This window comes from Peromyscus eremicus, chromosome 8b (genome assembly GCF_949786415.1).
Source record: "Peromyscus eremicus chromosome 8b, PerEre_H2_v1, whole genome shotgun sequence".
NCBI classification, from domain to species: domain Eukaryota; kingdom Metazoa; phylum Chordata; class Mammalia; order Rodentia; family Cricetidae; genus Peromyscus; species Peromyscus eremicus.
In genome coordinates, this window is record NC_081424.1 from 51509539 (window position 1) to 51526379 (window position 16841).

General features: G+C 42.4%; 1 protein-coding gene across 1 annotated transcript in view; it reads right to left on the reverse strand.

Annotated features, from left to right (window-relative positions):
* Positions 1-16841, reverse strand: part of Nox3 (NADPH oxidase 3) — a 62618-nt gene that overhangs the window by 1298 nt on the left and 44479 nt on the right. Inside the window, exons 11-12 of the mRNA XM_059272396.1 lie at positions 13476-13622; positions 9968-10092 (exon numbers count right to left, since the gene is read on the reverse strand). Of these exons, the coding sequence (XP_059128379.1) occupies positions 9968-10092; positions 13476-13622 (272 nt within the window). The remainder of the gene's footprint in view (positions 1-9967; positions 10093-13475; positions 13623-16841) is intronic.

Consider the following 16841-nt stretch of genomic DNA (forward strand, 5'->3'; position numbering starts at 1 on the left):
TGTGAAGCCAGGTAATATTGAGGCAGATGGCCCTGTAAGCCGTACTGCCTCAGAGAAATTCTTCAGATCCAGGGCCAGCCCACTCTACTGCCTCTGTTCCTTCCACCTGGCTTTTGTTAGTGTTTGTATAGCCCTTCTCTGCTTCGATTATATGGTGGCATGATTCTCTACCATATATCAGAGCCCTGTTTTAACAACATGCTCCAGGACCATGACGCCCATGGTAGAAGGTGATGGTTTAATCACGTTTCAAGCTAGCTTCAAAGGAATTCACCAAATGGTTTCATTTACAAATAAGAATATCTCCAAAATGTCTAAGTGCTACTTTCATAGATATCCTTCCTATGACTTAATTTATGAAATTTTTTTTTCAAAAGATGTTTTGTACTAAATAATTTGACTTGAGGCAATTTACAGGTGTTTATGGAACTAGAAGGTGAATGGTTTAAGGAGGTTGATGATGTGGGATGTCTTTCTGTATGCTGTGAATATGTGTTACTCCCATTGGCTAATAAATAAAGCTGCATTGGCCTATGGCAGGGCAGGATGGAGCCAGGCGGGAAAATCCAAGAGAGAAAGTAAAATGAGAAAGGGGAGTGGGGAGAGACACCAAACCACTGTCCAAGGATCAACATGTAATGGGACACAGGTAAAGCCATGGAGCACATGGCAAAACATAGATTCATAGAAATGGGTTAAGTTATAAGAGCTATCTAGCAAGAAGCCTGACCCATAGGCTATACAGTTTGTAAGTAATATAAGCCTCTGTGTGTTTACTTGGGACCAAGTGGCTGTGGTACTTGAGTTGGAGAGATTTGTCCTGACTGCCGGCCCGGCAGAACCAGAGAAACTTCAGGCTACAGGTTGATGTCTCCATCATTTGGCTACTGCAAGCATTGGGCACATAATTATTTCCCCAAAGCCCTATTACTTCATGTATATAGTCAGGAGCATCCGAGACCTTTCCTCTCAGCATCTCCTCCACACGCTCAGCTTCTCTCTGAGGTGAAAGGAGGCATAGCAAGCCTGCCTTGGCCCTGTTCTTGGTCCGTGGTGGTCTCTGTAGCTGTTAGTTCTCGGATACCAGTATCACACGTGTCTGCAGGGCTTCTCCTGCTCCACAGAGTTGAACAGAAGATGGGAAGTGGGGTGTGAATGAAGGGGACTGGTCTTTTGAGCTCTGGACAGAAACATCTGAGTGAAAAAGGTCAGGCAAGGCCCTTCCTGATGAGGAGTCATAGCTTTGCTTTGGGCATGATGTGCAGAGGTATCCTTGCATTCATTTTTCAAAGGTGCTGTTATGGGTGGTGATATTTTTCCCATTAGCGTGAATGTCACCAAAGAGGTTGCCACTGACCTGTTGCCAACAGGTTGTGATTGCCCTTTCATTTGTGGCCCACAGTCACTGTTTGAGAAGCCGGTGGTGTGCTTTGATAACCTGCCTTTAAGACCCCACTTCAAAGCATCCTGATTGTGGGCTGCCAGGTGGACCACTGGTATTTCCAGGGCCTCACAGCTCTCCTGCCTCTTTGAAGCTGAGGCTATTGCACTGCACAGCTAAGTACAAATGTTTCTGTTCTCAAGGTCCATAGCTGTCATGGTTATGCAGTCACCAGAAAGTCTCAGAAAGGCCATTCATTATCCACCCTTGGCTGTGACCTAGAGGTCGGCCCTTCACCATCTCTCCTCACATTGCTGTCCCCAAGTAAGGCATCGTCCTCACCTTGATTTTTACCAACCTTGGCATTTATGACGCCAAGTCTGGGGTTTCCTGGTCATGAGTGCATCCCATAAACCACGGAGCTGAGAGAATCTGCACAGAATGGTGAAGGCACAGATGTGGTAGTTTTTCCCCCCCTTTTATGAGGCAATGGACAAGTACAGCAGAGCCTTAATGGGATTGCTAAAGAAAAAAAAATTCTTCTATAAAAATTTAATTATCCACAATTGCTTAGAGTTAAAAAAGAAGATTCTGTGCAAAAGAAATATAAAAACACTAGACACCGTTTATCCTCCGGTTTACAGCCTGCAAGCCGCAGATCTTGCACACGCGTGTGGGGCTGGATCAAGGAGAACATTAACGGCAATGGCCAGTCTGAGGGGCTGACTTTGATGAGAAAAGGACAGATTTCACAGAGGCTGAAAAAAATGGTTAACATTCAAGTAATTATTCTGAGCTCTGATAAACAGCAAAGAAGGTTCTTTCCCGGCCACCTACCCCTTGTACTTGTTAAATAACCACTATGTTCTTCTCTGTGGGATTTATGTGGGTTTTTTTTTCCCTCTCAAAACAGTTGAGCAACGCCATGCATGCGAGGCATCCAAAATATCACCCACCAGGAGATTTCAGCCTAGCAGATAGATAGGAGTGTGGGTGTGTGCCTGGGAGTAATCCCACCACCTCCCCAGATTCGCACGTTCTGCTGGCACAAGCCCCTTTCTCTTTAAATTGTATGTTTGTTTTTATGTGTTGGCTTTTATGCTTGGTAAGTTATAACCCTGTTGGGGCAGACCCTAAACCCTGTTTTAAAAAAAAATCAAATTACTTTATACCCTGAGTGTGTTCTGCAAATAAAATCGATAAACAGAAGCTTCCTCCGGATTTATGAAGGCTTAGGACGCAGGCACCGAGAGCTACAAACTGTTTCAGACAGTGGACACAAGTTCTGGTTAATCTTTCCCAGTGAATGTTTTTCATTAGAAATGCCTCCAAATGATTTATCACATAATTACGCTTTATACAACACCATCTTTTTCATAACTACAGATGATAGTCCTGCTGGCCAGCTCTCTCCCTTTGTAACCCATGTCTCAGTCAATGCCCAGCAGCAACTGCACTGATTTTCTCCGAGTGTACAGTGGTCAATCTTGACTGTCGACTTGATTTAGAATCACCTTGGAGATACACCCTAAAGGGAGGTCTGAGGGCGTTTTCAGAGAAAGTTAACTGAGGAGGAGGGAAGACTCCCTGAAGGGGCTGGGCTTTTACTCTGAACACAAAGGAGGAAGCTAGCCGAGCAGAGACAACCATCTTCTTCTGCTTCATGACCATGGGTGCAATGTGAGCAACCACCTCCTGCTTCTGCCGCCATGATGAACTGCATCCGCAAACTACCAACCCCAATAAACCCTCTCTCTCTGAGTCGCTTCCTGCCAGGTATTTATTTGGTCCTGGCAATAAGAAAAGTGACTAATGCAGTGTTCCCATTACTGAGTTGTTGTTCATTTGGATCTGCAGATGCCACTAACAAAACGCCTATGCGCCTCTTCTCTGTCCCACTTTCCAACAACTCTCTCTTGACACACAGGGCTGTGTCCTTAGGACTCTTGACTCTTTTTCCTCTGCCTCATCATCCTTTGCTTGTTCATGCTTACCAGTAGATATGAGAGAATAAAGCTGCTTCCCTTAGTGGGGTGGGGATGGGAAGGAAGTGGAAGAGAAGGAGGAAGAGGAGGAGAGGGGTAGTTGATTTACAGTATCGGATTCCAGAGAATGGGGGAATAATTTTTCTTCATTCTGTCTTTTCCTTTACCCCTGTTCCACTAAGACATGTAAAGATATAAATAAACAAAAATATGTTTCCATAACTGTTAATTTGCTGAAATAAAGTCATCAAAAGTAAGTTTGCAGAGTAATAAATCTATCCACTATTTACTTATAGCCTTATTCTCCCTACAACAAACAATTCTAGTAATTTTCATTGAATTTTTACTAGGATGTAACCAGTGAGCTGGATGCCCTCTGGTGGAAAAGGTACCATTTAGATATGGGGGGCAATTTTCCCTCATCCATGATGGTGGCTTTATTTTTCTTACAAAGCTATAATTTATTGTGTGCTAGATTTACATTTAAATTTATTTCTTTGAGTGTTCTGAACATTTTAGTCATATAATGAATGTTTAGGATACCCTGTCAGATAAAGGACCCTTGTATGCTATAATCAGAATGCTAATTTCCTAAAAATATCACTTAACAACATTTTTGCACATATGCATGTACAAATGAGAATTGAAGGGTGTGCACACAAGCAAATGTAATTCCAGATGGACACATTTACTCAATTTAGTAAAAAGGTATTTTTTACACTTCTGAAAACAATGAGGGGCTAAAATACATTCATGTCAAATGGATTGGAAGCCCCCTCATTGACACCTTCATGTCTGGGTTGGGTTCCTCTGTCCTAACAAATGATGACATTCTTCTTTGGTTTTTCCCCCCATCATGATTAAAGAAACACTCCTATTGAGGTTTTGAAAACTGGGAAAATCTTGGAAGTTTTTGTGGTAATTAATTACATAAAGTTCACACCTATAAGGCATGGTGAAGATATTAACAGATAAGTCAAAAGCAGCAAACTATAAATATTTTCTGAAGTATAAGATCAAAAACCGAAGCCCCATGGAAAAAACCTCTTAGTCAATTAACTCACAACAGCTGAGCCACAAGGGTGAGTAGATGTACAATGTGTGTTTGTCAAAAAATAGCTAGATATGACAAAGCTATATTTGTTTTCACTCTGCCTGTCTTCTTGAAGATGATCTCCTGCTTTCCAACACTTGTGTAAAGGTTGGCAGCATATTGAGAACGCTTACAGAAAATGAAACACAGCTTCCATTTCTGCACAAAACACATTTCTATAGATTAGTAAGTCCCAGGTGTCAATGCATGCATTAATTAGCTCACTGTACTTTAAAGGGAGGGTGACTTGCCTTGTGTGCTTGGAATACTTTTCTGCACTTGTATAATTGAAGTAATTGGCAATTGTCACATGTCGGAGAGTTTGGGCACAGTAAGAAATGATCTCTTTAAATATGTGTTCATTTGCTATTTGTTGATTGTCTCAAGAACTATACTCATGTTTTTGTAAATCAACTGGTATAATTACCAAAATTAATTACAGATAAAAACAGCAGAATATACTTTCCTGTTTGCTTCTCCCAGCCTTTGATCTATTTAAAAATTGTCTTTCCTGTTCCTCATTTGTATTCATTTTGATGCCATCAATTTGTTTCTCTATTACTGTTATTTTTGCAATTTTCTGGCTCCCTTAGAACTTGCTCAGTCCGCTTTGATCTGCTTCCCTTCAAGCTTTATTTTTGGTGCTGTTTTTCATGTTCTGTAACTTTTTTTTTTGCACTCCTCTCCCCTCAGCTCTTTTGATTCAACTCTTTCTTAGGACGGGAACAAACTCCAGCTTTGAGCGAACAGGTAAATGTGATTACAGGGGTTTGCGCTAAGAATGCCTAGCTTTGTGCTGGTGAATAGCAATGGCTGAGAGCCTACTTCAAAGGCTCTCGAGAACAAAGAACCTTTTCTGAGGCCACTAACAAATCCAGCAATTCTTCCTTTCCCATCTTTGCCAAGAGATACCAGCTAATGGCAGGACAAGCCTGTCTTGTGAGAGTGGCCAAGTGGGCTGGGAACAAACATCCCCATGACATAATAAGGGGAGAACATACTGTTTATCTCTCTAATAACCATCCTGAGGAAAATTAATGTTACTTTGTCCTTTGTGCAGAGCGGTGATTGGATTGTGTGTTTCATTTCTATCTGGACAAAGGCCAGCGTATTGCAATACTTCTCAATATTAGATTTTCTTGTTTAAAAATTAGATTTTATTGGCATTCTCCTTCTGTGATTTCTTCATTAAAAGCTTCATTAAGCATAAATCTCCTTTTACACAGAAGAAAAACAAAAAATTATTTTCAGGAGGTCATTTTAAAAGTCTTCTAGAAGGGCGACGCTAAGCTTCACACTGGAGATTTGCCGTGTTCCAGGGGCCTGGCATTCCAGAGAAGAAATAATGATTGATTTTGCATGGATTTATCTAATATTAATTATATTGATGCTTGAAGCTATTTAATAAGCTGATGTGTTCCAGAGTCTCAAGCTTTACAAATCTGATATTAAATCTTTTTTTTTTTTCAGGTAGGAAGTAGGCAGTAATGTCTTGGTTTGGAAGTGACTTAAGTCCAGGGGTCTCTTCTCCCCTCACAGACATGAAGTCATGCACCTGAGTAAAACAGTTTGTTTGCATAGCTGCCATGCTGAGAAATGCAGCTAGCCGTTAAGGGCAACTGTGTGCTCTGATGGTGGGTGGGTTCTGGTACGGGGTGAACATGTCCCCGACAACAGTGACAGGGAAAAGTGACGCAGTTTTCCCAACTTAGATAGAACTGTCCTCGACTCGCAGGGTCTACAGAACAGCGTTTTCTGAGCAGGGATTGCAGAAGGCTGCGTTTGCCTTTGACTTCCTGACATTCTTTCTGGCTCGCACCCTCCAAGTGAAGAGAGACAATTAAATGATCTGATTTGAAAGGCCTTCTCCATGGGTCTGCAAACTTTATATTGTGACAAAGATAAACAATGCAGTATCAATGCAGGACAATCATACTAAAGACTGAGCTATCGACATGAATTTAAAGATGTACGTTTCAAAAGCTCGCAATTTGCGGTTAGGCTAGGGAGCTATCTCATTGGCAAATGCTTGCTAGAGCCCAGATGAAAAAAGGCAGGCTTGGTGGAGAGTGCTTGTTATCCCAGTTGCTGGGGAAGTGAAGACAGATTAATCTTCGAGGCCCACTGGCCAGCTAGCCATCCCAATGTACTTGGAAAAATGGGGTTCTAGGCTAGTAAGGAGAGACCCTGTCCAAAAAAACTAGGAGTGTGTGCCTAAGGAATGACACCCAGGGTTGTCCTCTGGCCTCCACACGGATGTGTGCATGTCATTGCCCCTCATTTCTCTCTCACACACGTGGAGCCAGGAAGCAGAAAATTCATTTTGTGATCAATGAAAACCAAAGATACAGATTTGTCCAAAGCCATACTTTTCTCCAAAATGAGAAAATAGGAACAAAACCACCTAGGTTTTCCATATGAGCATATAACATGATAATTTCGACATATAAGCTTTTTAAAGGAATTGCATATGAAATTATTCCGTTTTCTCTGGACAAGAACCAGGTAGGTAGGTGTCAGGTGAGGGGGCACTTCTCTCAGGCCTTAGAGAGGCTTCAGAGGTTGCGACCCAGCAGCCATGGGTGAGTAAGGGCTGAGAGGAACTGAGTTCTGAGATTCCTGGGGGCGGGTTGTTGGGATGGAGGCACCTGTTTGGAGACAAGGTGGGGTTCCCGCGTTCAAAGCTGGGTACCCACAAGAGCCAACATAAGAAGCACAGGAAACAAGTGAGTGCCAGGATGGGATGGCAGAGGAGAGTTCCCAAGGCCACCTGCCCTGGGTTGGCAGCTCTGACAAGTCACCTGTGGCTGAGTCCAGGGAGAAGAAGCTAGGTTGCCACATTGTGTAATGGATCCCTCCACCTCCCCTTGACTTTTCGGTTAGAAGTTAAACTGTCTCTGACTTTCTTGTTAGAAATCTGCCCCTCTTAGATGGATGCAAGTTTCTGCTCATTTCTCCCCTCCACTATATGCTCAGCAGTCTTGAATCGCTCACAGAACATCCTTGTATTGGGTGCGAGGCTTCTCCGGCAGGCCGAGAGTACAAGCTGTGCTCTCAGTTTGCAGAGATCTGTCTCACAGCACATGGGGCAGTGGAAGCCAGGGTGACTTCAGATACTGCGATGGATGCTCATGAACCTTGACCGCTACCTGACGACTTCTCTCTCACTTCCCCGCCTCACCCAACGCCTGTCAGAATAGCTGGTTCACTAAAGCCAGACAGACACAGAGGCAGCCAATAAAAATAGAATGGCATAGTTCTGGAACAAAGAAAATATAGGGAAAAATGTGAAAAGGAGCTGAATTGACCAAAAGATGATTTATACTCACCATAAAAGAGTTCCAGCATAAGGAAACTACAGAGAGCTTGAAGAAGCATGGCTGCTATGAAGGAAGGCCAGTGAGAAAATGCATGCGCAGTCATGGAGAATGGAGACGTGGTCAGAAACACAGGAGTAGATTTTTGATTTACAGATAAAGGGAACAGATAAAAACCCAGAACCCCTAAGTGGCATGATTGCTAAGATAGATAAGAGTAATGCATATTAAACTTTGTAATGCATATCAAACTTGGTAATGCACACATAGAGATTATGATTCCTTGCTCCCTGGATATAATGTGTCTTAGGACCCTTGCCATTCTCTTCTGATCATTTATTCTATGAAGGTCAGAGTCCAATTTTTTATTTATTTTTATTTTATGTACATTGGTGTTTTGCTATGGGTGTCAAGTCCCCTGGAACTGGAGTCACAGACAGCTGTGAGCTGCCATGTGGGTGCTGAGAATTGAACCCGGGTCCTCTGGAATACAGTCAGTGCTCTTAACCACTGTGCCATCTCTCCAGCCCCTGATCACTTATTCTGCCTCCACATACAGTTTACATGTCGATACCTTCAACTGAAGTTCTCACCTGAAATCCTGCATCATGTATCACTTGCTGGACATTTGAGTGTTTAAGAAGTATCTTATGTGAAATGTCAAAAATGAAGCTTCCCTATCCCTTGTCTACTACACAGCAATTCTCATGGTCATGTCCATGCTAATGAGTGGAGGTTCCTTCTAACTTGGGCCGTGCCTCAGTCCATCTACAAGTCATGCCTTCAGAAAACGTTCAGAATCAAACTGCTCCAGTGTTCCCTGCCTACCAAACTGCCACCACTGCTTGCTCCTCACTGACCTTCCTACCCCCCTCCTAGGCCCATTACAGTCTGTTTTCTTACAGCAACAAGGGTGATCCCATGTCAGTCTTGGACTTATACCTCTAAGTGGTTTTTCTCTGGCAATCATATCCAAAGTCTTACGATGACTTGCAGATGTCCCCCGACACCTGACCTAAATGCCATCTCTTGAGATTCTTCCTCTTATTTCCTCTGTTCCACTCACTGGCCCTCCGAATCATGACAGGAACAATGTCCCTTGCCCCAGGACCTCAGCCCTTGCTTGTTTCCAGTTGCCCACATGGCACATTTCTTTACCTCCCTGTAGTCTTTCCTCAAATATGAAGACAGTGTCAGTGCATGGTATAGATGATGAAGGTCAGGACAAAGAATGACCTAGTCGTGAGGATGGATAACTCTCTGTCTTAGTGACTGACTTATCCTTTACTAAGCTCTTCCACATTGCATGTGTGTTAAGTTAAGAAAACAACCCCGAGCTTGAATTTATCACCTCAGCTTTATGTCTACGCTAAAAAGAAAGATAAATTAAGCTCCCTTGTCCAAGGCCACGTAGATAGAAACTTCTAGAATCAGGAGTCACAGGTTGTACTCCAGGCTTCTGGCCCCAAGGCAAGGCCCTCCATGCACTACAGTTTGCTCTAGAGTTATGAGAATAGTAGTAACACTTGAAATCAAGAGAACAGCAGCAGCAGCAGCAGCAGCAGCAGTGAAAGGCTGCTGTTTGGGGCACTTTAGATGTTTCGCTCTTTTTGTTACTGTTGTGGAAGCCCAGGAGGCAAGCACTATTATTGACAGTTTTTAGAGGAGGAGACGGACTCAGCACAAGGTAGTTAGAGGACCTAGCTCTACCAGCAGGAATGGTAGAGCCAGGACAGACACTTAAGTAGCCCAGCTCTAGATATGGGTCCTTTAGCACCCTGCAGAATCCCTGCTTTGTCTGGGAAAACTTTTTTCTTTCTGCTTTTCTGCTAGACGTGCTAGACACACTGTAGCGCTGGATAGAATTGAATTCTCTAGTTGGGTAATTAGAGACTAACTGTGCTCCAAAGATTTTTTTGAAGGCATATGCTGTTTAAGAAATACCATCTTTAAATTGAGGTTAAGTGTGAAGATTTTCAACGTAATCGATGATCGTCTGAGTCTGACAGGCAGTTAAACAGAGGTTTGTGGTTCCTGAAATATAAGACAGCCATGGCCATATTTTCTAAGGTGGATATTTTATCTTGGATTCTCAATCTTGACTGCAGACGAACTTTTCTTCCCAGCGACAGCTTGTCTGGACTTCAGGGGGATCCTGGCAGGCTAGGGGAAGGGAGCTGGCTTTGCTCACCTGGGGTGATTGTAGGCAATCTGCTTGAATTCATCATTCCAGTTGGGTCTCCCATAGAAGGTCTTCTGCTTTAAGCCTGTGATCACATCCAGGCTTTCATCCCAGTGTAAAGCTATGTGAATAGCCTAAGTTAAAAATTGTAGTATCAGTTGACATTAAAAAACAACCATAAGAACCATCTATAAATAAAACATGAACTCACTATCATCGTTTGTATATTTAAAATATTTTTTTAACAGGGCTCGAAATGCTTTATTAGCAGATGTCCCCAATGTGCTTTACAAGTATTGTGTCTCATCTGTCTTTGTATTTATTCTTGTTGGGACAAAATGCTTCCCTGTATAGAGTAGATATGCAAAGACATAGCCTGGAAAGGATGGTTTTCTTTGAAACGATGAGAGTGATGCAGTAAATGGTTAAGCGAAAACACTGAACAAGATAGTTTTCTTTCTGCCAAACTTCTCAAAAAATCAGTCTCCCCCTGCTGTCCCCATTCATTTAATATTAACTCTAGGGGACTTGAGAGGGGGCATCTCCAGATTAAAGTGCCATGAAATGCCCAGGAGGAAGCTGGGTCTTAAAATTGAATTTGCCTACTGAGTTGACATGGTTGATGGACGGTCATTCCCAGATATTAGGACTGCCCCCTCCCCCAGATACCAAAGTCTGCAGAGGCTCAAGAGTACTTGTGTGTAACCTACCCACATCCTTTCATGTATTTTAAATCTTCTTTCTGGTCTGTAAAGCCTTACTGCCATACAACTATTTGGTAAAGAGTTATTGTCCTGTATTGTTTAGGGAATAATGTAAAGAAATAAGAAGGATTTATATTTTCAGTGTAGATATATTTTTTAAAGATATTTTCAGTCCTTGGTTGGTTGAATGTACATATGTGGAACTCAAAGATATGGAGAGCCAACTGTATAGTATTAGGTTTTAAGCAATGGACAATACACTTGAAGGTGTGATTGGATGATGAAGAGTAAGGGGTCTGGATGGAGCTCTGTAAGTGACTGACTTCAAATCCAGTGACTTCACCCAGCCCTTGTGTAATTAGGGGCCCGTAAATAAGAGCCTGGGGCACAATAATCCTTATAATTACGTACTAAAGCACGATCATTGGATTCAGCCCCTGTAGGTTCTAGAAGCTACGTTGTTCTTTCCACTTTGGGTATGTGTGCCCTGCACCACCCCTGAGGGCCGTCACCAACCCTGGAGCTCACACACCGATTTTCACCTCACCCTCTAACTCTTGATCGTTATGGCAGTTTGAATGACAGCCCTGCTGCACTCAGCTTGTGCGGCAGCGGCTTCCTGCTTTAAAGGGGACTTGCCTGAATGGTTCTCTCCCTAGTCTAAGAAGGCAGCCAGTGCCAGAGGTTCATAGCCAAGTCATAGTGGCTGTCCACAGACCAGCGGATAGGGGCAGACTGGCCTTCGGAATGCCAGGCTACAGGGAATTGCTGTCCAGCAAGTCTGACCTTAGGTAACAGTGCTTATATTGCAAGAGTTTGGAAATAGGACTCCATGCAGCGTGAAGATGGGGAAGTGGAAGAGGATGTGGACCGGCATGTCAGAGAGAGGAACCACCAGGAGCAAAAAGACTTGAAAGCCTGAATGCACACAGCAGGATGCACAAGCATCCATCAGTCAACAGCTCTGGGGCAATAGGAAAATAGTGAGGCTCGTCTAGAAACAGGTCAGGCTAAGGAGGCCCCTAAAGTACTTGTTAAGACATTACAGTTTTATCTCATGGGGGAAGAAAGACCTTCCATACTTATGTCTGTGGGAACGCCCAATCTCTGGTGTTCAAACATTTGGAATTCTATCTGTTCCATATTTCTCAGCCCACTGTTCAATTAATCTCAAACTCTTTTGAGTTGCCCTTCATAATACCTCTCCCATCTGTCCCTTCTGTTCTTGTCAATTTGCCACTTTGAGGTTGTTGGATTCAGCTTCAGAACTGGCTATTTCTAAAACAGCCTCTCAGTGCCTGAGTTACTGACAGAATACAGCAACGATTTCTTTTCCTTAAATGTTGAGATTACTGATTTCCTGCTCAAAATCTGGAAGTGTGAAGAATTTCTGACATGCCATGGGAAAACTTAAGAAGCTACTAACTTTAATTTACTTTCATTTAGGAAAAAAAGTATATTTTATATCTTAGTTTTGAAAGGGGCAAAGATAGGGCAGGGCAGGGTTGTGTTGTCACAAAATCCACTTAGGAATTCTGTTTAGAGAATCTGAGTCTCATAAATCCCAAGCAACAGGGATTGGCTAAGTGGATGCTTGGGACCAATTTGCCTTAGAAGTGGTAGAGCTACCCAGGGGCTGGGAAGTTAAAGACAAAAACCATGGCTGTGTTTCACCAAAAGGATCATCAGTCAACAATCCCATTGGGATAGGGAAAATGTCTGTTTGGAAAACATAATTAACTCTATATAATTCATTAAGGTTTATCAAACCTGGTTCCCAAGAAACCTGCAATTCAAATGATCCCAGAGGGTTAAATATTTAAGGAGGACTAGAGTTAAGACCATAAAAATTCATAAAACTTTAGAATTTCAACCAGGGTCTTACTCATTTACAGAAGCACAAAGCCAAGGTACAATGGAGTTGAGGGGCGGGGCATTCACAAAACAGATGAGCAATCATCTGTAAATTTGGTGATTGGTAAAAAGCTCTTTAGCTTAAACATATTTCCCTTAAAAGTATATATCAATGATACCATCTACGTATCATCTACAGAAAACACTGTTTAAAACACACATTTCATAACCTAGTATAATGGCTTTGTTAACTCCCATGTTTGGGGAGTCCAACTGCATTCTGATACACTAGTCATCATTGACATACTGACTGTGATAGGTTTTTTTTTTTTTTAAATCAGTATTGGAATAGTGAGTTGATACATAATTTTTGCCAGACTCAATCTTTACACTCCATGACTATAGTGGCTTGCAGAACACCTGCCCAAGCAGAAGGTCATCTCAGCTTCAGATGAGAAGACACACTGAACCTGCTTCCCGAGAACCCCTTAAGAGAGACAACTCTCTATGCAAATCCTGTGTCCATACTAATTTTCTGGCTCACATGCTTTTCAATATGAAAGGCCAGATAAAAGCAACAGGGAATCTTTTCTGTTTTACTCTGAGCAGCATAGAATCAGAACCAATTAGGAATTCAACAGATGATACAGCCAATTAGTGACAGTCACCCATGCCACTCTTAAAAATGACAAATTCAAACTTTAAGACTCCTAATATCTGGGTTGTCGTTTATTACCCAGCATGTTTATCTTTTTTATTCCACAGTAAGACAGCTAGAGGTCTTTTTATTGCTATATCTTAACTAGTTGCTTCCAGTCTAGTTTGGTTCTGTTCTTCTCTCCCTTTTGAAGAATTTTAGAATGATTGTTTGGTGCTGCCTGGTAAGCCCGCAGCTCATTATCAGAACGGGTTCTTTGAAGAAAGGAGGCAGTATTAGAGATCCTGGGTTTTACTGGTACCTGGTTTTCATCCCAGCCAGTGAGAAATAGATGGTAACTCAGCAAGTCAGCCTTCCCTTGCTCACTCATCCGTGTTTCCAGGGAAAGTAACAGATCGGCAAACCATTCAAATGCCCCGGCATCGCGGCAGATCCAATAGAAGTACACCTGTCAGGAGAGAAGGCGGGAGGCTCATCGGTCCTTCTTTCCACAATGTGCTCATAATCACAGGCTACTTCATGTCCATTGAAGGATTTGAGCCCAAATGGGCCATTCTGTTAAACCACACGTTTTTCTCTACTAGTGAACAAACCATCATACCGTGATTTCTTTTGGAAAAAAGAAGAAGAAGAAGAAGAAGAAGAAGAAGAAGAAGAAGAAGAAGAAGAAGAAGAAGAAGAAGAGAAAAATCCCATTGTGTTTGAAAAGGCCCAGACTGAATTCAAGAAGTCAGGGTTTCTGTGGGCTGTGCCAGCCTCTTTGGATGAGGATCAACTTTCCACACTTCTGGCCAGCCTTCTTCTGAACAAGATTAATAATCATAACTCACGGTGCCTTTCATTGCTCCCCAAAGGGGATACGCTGCTAGACCAGCCCCCTTCATCTTTACTTATGACCTAAGCTCAAGATTTCAACTCTCTTCTCCAGAGACACACCCCCCCCCCCCCCCCCCCCCCCCGCAAAGGGTCAGGCACTAATCCACTTCACCAATCTACTTCACCGGCCACAGCCTCTGGAGAATGGAGATTATGGTAATTGCAGAATGAAACCTCACAAGACAGAAATTTCCTCTTGGTGAGATATATCAGTGTCCTTGAAAGCCAGTGAGGAGTGGAGGCTGTGGCAGTGTGTGGACTGATGTAGTAAAACTGTTTCTGGGAAGGGATCTGTTTTTATTTACTTATTTTTGAAAATATTTTCTCCCGGTTGAGCAAATGACAGGTGACAAAAAGCAGTTTGGGTTTGCTAAATGAAAGGCTTAGCTTTGTACTTTGAGTTTCAGATAATTGTATCTAGAAACAAACAAACAAACAAACAAAAAACAGGAAACGAATTTGTTCATTCTCTGGATTCCACTCCCGTGTGTCCACTCCTGATGTCTACCCAAAGGGACATCTGTGGGGCCTTGTCCCCACTTCAGGCGCTGTCTGGTGTGTTACTACCTGACACATGCCCTCCAATGGCCAGTGTTTGCTTCCCCCTCTCTCCTGCTCGCTCCCCATCCCCCCATCAGCTTGCAAGCTCACCGTCATACAATCAGATTTATAGATGAGATTTAATTAGTATCACAAGGAAAAGAAAATCACAGAATGTATTTCATGGCTGAATATCTTGCCTATTCTTCTCAGATTTATGCAGGTCTTTGCAATGTTAGCAAGTCAGGAAGAGCAGGAGGTGAGAATCTAAGATCTCCCTCTCAAAATCAGAGGTTGTATATTTTCTGGATGGCTTCTGCTCAGATGAAACTCAAAATATTAATCCAAGGAGAAAGACCAGTGGGTCTCAACTTGTGGGTTGTGATCCCTTTGCGTGTGTGTGTGGGGGTTTGCATATCATATATCCTGCCTATCAGATATTTACAATTCATAACAGTAGCACAATTACAGTTATGAAGTAGCAATAGAATCATTTTAACCACAACATGAGGAACTGTATTAAAGGGTTGCAGCATTAGGAAGGTTGAGAACCACTGCCTTACACCTTAGGCACAATTACCACCTCTAAAAGACTTCTCTCATCTTCCTGGCTGTCATCCCTCCCTGGAGTGCATAGTCCACAGTCCCTCCAGGTAGCTTCAAAGCAGAACAGAGAGGAGAGTGCCTCCTGCTGAATATTCCGAGAGTCCTCATGAACAGAAGGCAGTGCCTATCTACTCACTCACTAGTTCACAAATGCTTGCACAATAATTACTATGGGTAGTGACCAGTTTTTTTCTGGAATTATGATAGTGAACAAGACAGACAGGCAGATAGGCAGAGAGATAGCCATATGTGTAAAATGCCCATCCTCGGAATTTGTGTCTTGGAGAAAGAGGTTGATGTGTACATACATACAGTATAGAATATGCCAGATGGTAATCAGTGCAGTGTAGAAACAAAGCAATCTGAGAAAGGTCATGATATTGACTCCAATGGCAAAGGGACCTCACTGAGGAGACACTTGAGCACAGCCATGGAGGGGAAGAAGGTGTCAGATGGTGTTCTAGTTTCCTTCTGTTGCTGTGATAAAAACACTTGAGTCAAAAGAAACATGATGAAGAAAAGGTTTATCTGGCTTAAACTTTCAGGTCACAGTCTGTCATTGATGTAAGATCCATAACCCAAGCAGGATCGTGGAGCAGAAATCATGGAGGAATACTACTGGCTGGCTTGCTCTCTGGCTCTCTCACAGGCTCATGCTTACCTAGCCTTTTTTTTAAAAAAAATAAAGTCCAGGACCATCTGCCCATGGTAGCCTGGGCCATCTTGCATCAATTAATCATCAAGACAACTCCTCACAGATACAGTCACAGACCAGCCTGATCTAGGCAGTTCCTCAATTGAGGCTTCTCCTTTCATATGACTTAGGCTGTGTCAACTTGACAGTAAAGCCTAACCAAGACACTTCACCCCTTGTGGACACAAAAATATCACTGTTAAATCATATCCCCAAGATCTCATGTTAATATCATAATATAAAACACAGTCTGCAGTTAAAAGTTCCCCAGTATTTAAAAATTCCAATGCTTTAAAAGTTTAATGTCTCGTTAAAAGTCTAAAATCTCTTAATGGTGGGATTTTATAAAAATATAAACAAGTTATAGATGCTGTTATTGCAAAAGGGAAGAACTGGGAATAAAATAACCAGATTAGTATATGGAATAAGGGGGGCATTCATTTACTGCTGGTGGGACTGCAAACTTGTACAGCCACTATGGAAATCCCAGGAAGATGGGAATTCATCTACCTCAAGATCCAGCTAGACCACTCTTGAACATATACCCAAAGGATGCTCCATCCTACCACAAGACACTCACTCAATCATGTCCATTGCTGCTTTATTCATAATATCCAGAAATTAGAAACAACAAAAGAATGGATAAAGAAAATGTGGTACATTTATACAATGGAGTATGACTCAGCCATTAAAAAAATGAAGTCATTTAATTTGCAGGCAAATAGTTGGAACTAGAAAAAATTATCCTGAGTGAGGTATCTCAGACCCAGAAAGATAAATATGGTATGTATTCATTTATAGGCGCATATTAGCTGTTAAGTCGATGATAACCAAACTACATTCCATAGAACCAAAGAAGGTAGGCCTAGAGTAAGGAACTGGAGGGTACAGATAGATTTCACTAGGAAAGAGAGATAGAATACATAATTATGGATGGATGAGTGGCTGGAA